The sequence below is a fragment of the Lagopus leucura genome, unplaced genomic scaffold (genome assembly GCF_019238085.1).
Source record: "Lagopus leucura isolate 7727_CA_CO unplaced genomic scaffold, USGS_WTPT01 34004-0_obj-0_obj, whole genome shotgun sequence".
Classification (NCBI taxonomy): domain Eukaryota; kingdom Metazoa; phylum Chordata; class Aves; order Galliformes; family Phasianidae; genus Lagopus; species Lagopus leucura.
In genome coordinates, this window is record NW_024966279.1 from 1 (window position 1) to 4,916 (window position 4,916).

The following is a 4,916-nucleotide window of genomic DNA, read 5'->3' on the forward strand; positions in this document are numbered from 1 at the left end:
GGGTGGGGGGGGGGGGGGGGGGGGAAACTAGGGATGTTGGGGACACTGGGGGCACTGGGGGAACATCAGGGGCGTTGGAGGGACGTAGAGGGGACAATGGGGAACATCGGTAGGCAGGGGGGACGATGGGGAATGTTGGGGGGCACAGGGGATAGCGGGGAACCTTGGGGGGACGTTGGGGCCAATGGGGGAGATGGGAACAAAGGGTGCATTGGGGGGGGGGGTCCCATCCTCACCGATGAAGATCTCTGGGAAGGGGGGAAGGGGGGCAGAAACCACTCCCCCTCCCCATTTTAGGGCCTTTGGGCAGCGCTCTGAGCACCCGCTATGGCGCCCGCCCCGTGGTCATGGCCGGGGGCTTCCTGGCAGGGATGGGTTTCCTCCTGGGGGCCTTTGCCACCCGCCTGTCCCACCTCTACCTCAGCGTGGGGCTGCTGGCAGGTACGTTGGATGACCCAGAACGTGGAGCTCCGTGGGGGAGGGGTGGGAGATGGCGAGTGACCCAGAACGCGAGAGTTCTTCAGACGAGGGGTGGGAAGGGGATTGAGTGACCTAGAGCAGGAGGGCTATTTGGGTGAGGGTCGGGTGCCCTAGAACGCGGGCTTCTCTTGGCGAAGGGTGGGAGATGGTCAGTGCCCTAAAACGTACGGCTTGTTTGGCTGACCCAGAACCGCCCCACTGCAACGGTTGACCCAAATCATCCCATCCCGGTGGGTGACCTAGAATGACTCCAAACCATCAGGGAACCCAAACCACTGCGTCCCGTTGGGTGACCTGGAACCACCCCGACCCATTGTTCGACCCAAATCACCCCTTCCCATTGGGTGACCTAGAACCATCAACCCGCCAGCTGACCTAAACCACTGGGTGACCTAGAACCACCCCAACACACCGGTTGCCCTAAACCACTGGGTGACCTAGAACCACCCAACGCACCAGTTGCCCTAAACCATTGGGTGACCTGGAACCACCCAACCCACCAGTTGCCCTAAACCACTGGGTGACCTAGAACCACCCAACACACTGGTTGCCCTAAACCATTGGGTGACCTAGAACCACCCAACCCACCGGTTGCCCTAAACCATTGGGTGACCTAGAACCACCCAACCCACTGGTTGCCATAAACCATTGGGTGACCTAGAACCACCCAACCCCTTTGGCTGACCCAGAACACCTCCTGGCAGGCCTGGGCTGGGCGCTGGTCTTCACCCCTTCCCTGGGGGCTGTGAGCCGCTATTTCCCAACGCGCCGTGCGACGGCGACTGGTTTGGCCATGGCGGGTGCCAGCGTCGTGGGACTGGCCCTGGGGCCGCTCATCCCACTCCTGCTGGATGCCTACGGCTGGCGGGGGTCTCTGCTCCTCCTGGCTGCCCTCTCCTTTAACCTGATGGTGGCCGGCGCCTTGCTCCGCCCCTTGGATGTCCCCGTCGAGATCGAGTCCCCACGGCCACCGCCGCCACGTGGCCAAGCCGGGTTGCTTGGATTGCTGCATCACGGCCCCTTCCTCCGCTACGCCTTGGCTTTCGTGCTGGTTGATGCCGGCTACTACGTGCCCCACGTCCATGGGCCGGCCCGCGCCCGAGAAGTGGGGTGTGATGAACAACGTGCCGGGCTGGTGATGGCGGTGACGGCGGTGGCCGACGGCGCTGGGCGGGTGGTAGCTGGTTTGCTGGCAGCCCGACCCGCCGCCTCCTTGCTGCGCCACCTCTTCGCCTGGTCCGTGCTGACGGGCTTGGCGTTGCTGCTCCTCCCTTTGGGGACTTCCTTTGGGGGGCTGACGGCTTTGGTTCTGGCTTACGGGTTCTGCGCCGGCGCCATCGTTCCGCTCCAGTTCACCGGCGTGGCCGAGGTGGTGGGAGCCGGGCGGCTGCTGCACGCCATCGGCCTCATGCAGATGTTTGAGAGCGTCGGGTCGCTGCTGGGAGCTCCTTTTGCTGGTAGGATGGGGGCAGCTGGCGTGGGGCTGGGGGCGCTGTGGGGTTGGGGGGACCTGGAACCAGTCGAGGAAGGGCACCCAACAGTGGTTCCTGGCCCGATTTCCCAACACTTGGGGTCCAAAAAGAACTCTGCTCACGTGTCCTTGAGGTTGGCGACCTCAATCCGGTCGCTGGGAGAATCCAGGAGTGGTTCTTGGCCTCCATGTCCACCATTTTGGGACGTAGAATGATGCCACAGGCGTCATGGAGTTGGGGGACCTATAACTGGTCATGGAGGGCGTGTGGGGGGAGGGGATCCTTGGCCTAACTTCCCGTTGTTTGGGGTCAAAAACAACACCGCTGCTGTTTCATGGGGTTGGAGGACCTGGAATTGACCACTGGAAGCATGTAGGAGTTTGGTTCTTGGCCTGATTTCCCATTGCTTGGGGTCATAAAATGGCTTGTGGTGGGATTTGGGTGACCTAGACCCAGTCACGGGCGGGCACGTGGGGGTGCCTTATCTGGGGGTTCCAGGTTCCTCGATGCTCTCTTTCAGGTTGGCTGCGGGACCTGACTGGGGACTTCAAGGTCTCCTTCCTCGCTGCTGGTGCCTTCCTCCTGGCTGGGAGCCTCCTCATCCTCACCCTCCCCAGCTTCTTCCGCACTTCCCGGAGCGATGGCAGTGGCACAGAGGGGGTTCCTGATCCAGTACCTAAAGGCCTTGAGCTCTCTTCAGTTCCCCTCTCACCGCCCAATTAAACCAATTAAATCCTCATTTCCCACAAAGCTTGGACTGGGCTGCGTCTCTCCTTCTTGGTGGGGAGGGGAAGGGAGGTCTGGTTCTAGGTTACCCAACCAGGACCCATTTGAGATGGCAGACTTGGGGGTCTGGTTCTAGGTTACCCAACCAGAACCCATTTGAGATGGCAGACTTGGGGGTCTGGTTCTAGGTTACCCAACCAGGACCCATTTGAGGTTGCAGCTTTGGGGATCTGGCTTGAGGTAACTCAACCAGGACCCATTTGAGACGGCAGATTTGGGGGTTTGGTTCTAAGCAGCCCAGTGAGAACCCACCTGAGACAGCAAATTTGAGGATTTGGTTCTGTTTGGTTCCAGGTATCCCAACCAGAACCCATCTGGGACAGCAGATTTGAGGGGGTAGGGGTGGCTCTAGGCGACACATGCATTTCCATTTTGGGGGAGGACAAAAATGGTTCCACAACCTCCACCAGGGCTTTCCTGGGTTATGGCTCTAGGTCCCTTAACCAGCCCCATTCCAGATACCCCAACAAGTTGCCTGAGAACAAATTGCTTTATTTCAATTAATAAAAGGGGGCACGGCCTGGCCCTGGACAGAGGGGCCCGACCCTCAAGTATGGAGCTATAGGGTGGAGTGCTTGGAGGGGGCACGGGTGAGCTTCTCGGGGTTGTCGGAAGCCATGAGGGAGATGTCGCGGAAGATGTCGAGGTAGGTGTCATCACCTGGGGAGGGGGAGCGGGGGGGGACCTTAAAACGGGGGCGCCCTCAAAAAACCCCACCGTCCCCACTGAAGGATCTCCAGTTCTGGCAGCTCCCGCTCTTAGGGTTGACCCAATCTCAAAGCCCCTCCCCACCCTGGAACTCCTATTCCCTTCCTGTAAGCCAAGGGTTCCCCCCAAATCTTGGGTTCAAGGATGTCCCACACGTGGAGCGATGGACTCCCGAACCCAAATGGCCTCAAATCCCACGGAAATTCATCCCCAAACCCACAGCTTTGCCTCCACTCACAGAGACCAACTCCAAATGATGCAAAATCACAGGGATTGACCCCAAAACCCAGAGATCCACCCCAATACCCAAAGATGAACCAAGAGATCCCAGAAAAACACCCAGAGGTTGACCACAGAGCCCAGAAATCGATCCAGAACCTGAGAGATTCACCCTCAAACCCACAGATTGACCCCAAAACCCACCGGTCTGCCCCTGGGCCGCATCCAGCTCTCGCATCTTGGCCAACCGCAGCCTGAAAGGGGGGAGGAATGGTGGAGGCGGGGGGGGGAAATCAGTGATAGGAGGAAATGAGGTGGGGGTCGCACAGCCCCGACTTGAGGTGCTATCCACCCAGCACCTATGGGTGCGCCCAGTTTGGGGAGGAGGCTCACAGGGTGACGATATCAGCGTTGGCCAATTCCATGGCGATGGTGAGGGCGTCCTTCCCCTCCGCATCCACGGCGTTGATGTCAGCACCGCGCTTCAGGAAGAGGCACGCCAGGCTGCAATGGGGCAGGGGGGGCACATGTGTGGTAAGGGGACACATAGATGGGGAAGGGGGGGGGCAACGGGGTCGGGATTTAGGGGGGAGGGGTTCCGTTCGGGTATCAAATGGGACAGAATCTGCACTGGGACGTGGGGGGTATCGAAGGACCCCCAAGTAAATGGAGGTCTGCCCAACTAGGGACCCTTCCCCAGAGGAAAAGGGGATACTCCAAAAATGAGTGGGGAATGCCCCCCAAAAAATGGATCCCCCAAAGGGAAGAGTTGGTCCCCCATCCAGGAACGAACCGGGGCAGCCCTCGCTGAGCTTCCCGACAGAGGGAGCCACGCGGGGGGTGAAAACCACCACCATCCAAAAAACGAGGGCTTGGGGTCACCCATCCAAGGGTGGCACAGGACAGTCCCTGCTGAGCTTCCAGTGTGTGCGGCGTTAGGGGCGGGCAGCACCACCATGCCTTTAAATGGGGGCGTTTTGGGGTCACCATTCCGAGAGCAAACATGGGGGCTCCCACACAGCGCCCCCCCCCCCCCCACTGCCCCCACCCCTTTTACAGCCCCCCCTCCCCCAGCACTAACCCGGTGTGCCCCAGCATGGTGGCGTGATGCAGCGGCCCCCGCCCATGGCTGTCCCTCTGATTGACATTGGCGCCGTTCTGCAGCAGGAACTCACAGCCCAGCAGCGAGTTCTGTACGTGGGAGAAGGGGGGACCTCATTGTCAGGGTGATGGGTGGGGGGGGGGGGGGGG

At 60.5% G+C, this 4,916-nt stretch overlaps 2 protein-coding genes across 2 annotated transcripts in view; one reads left to right on the plus strand and one right to left on the minus strand.

The window, feature by feature from the left end:
- Positions 1–244: 244 nt before the first annotated feature.
- LOC122192511 (monocarboxylate transporter 13-like) lies at positions 245–2,702 on the plus strand (the record flags this gene model as incomplete). Its single annotated transcript, XM_042893063.1, has 3 exons — positions 245–441; positions 1,185–1,937; positions 2,473–2,702. Coding segments are annotated over 3 exons (1,153 nt in total), but the record flags the coding sequence as incomplete, so codon positions are not given.
- A 507-nt stretch (positions 2,703–3,209) lies between these two features.
- LOC122192513 (arf-GAP with coiled-coil, ANK repeat and PH domain-containing protein 1-like) overlaps positions 3,210–4,916 on the minus strand; it is a 3,001-nt gene continuing 1,294 nt past the window's right edge. The window contains exons 3-6 of the mRNA XM_042893064.1: positions 4,747–4,856; positions 4,059–4,169; positions 3,870–3,919; positions 3,210–3,398 (exon numbers count right to left, since the gene is read on the minus strand). Coding sequence (XP_042748998.1) covers positions 3,298–3,398; positions 3,870–3,919; positions 4,059–4,169; positions 4,747–4,856 — 372 coding nt within the window. The 3' untranslated portion in view covers positions 3,210–3,297. The remainder of the gene's footprint in view (positions 3,399–3,869; positions 3,920–4,058; positions 4,170–4,746; positions 4,857–4,916) is intronic.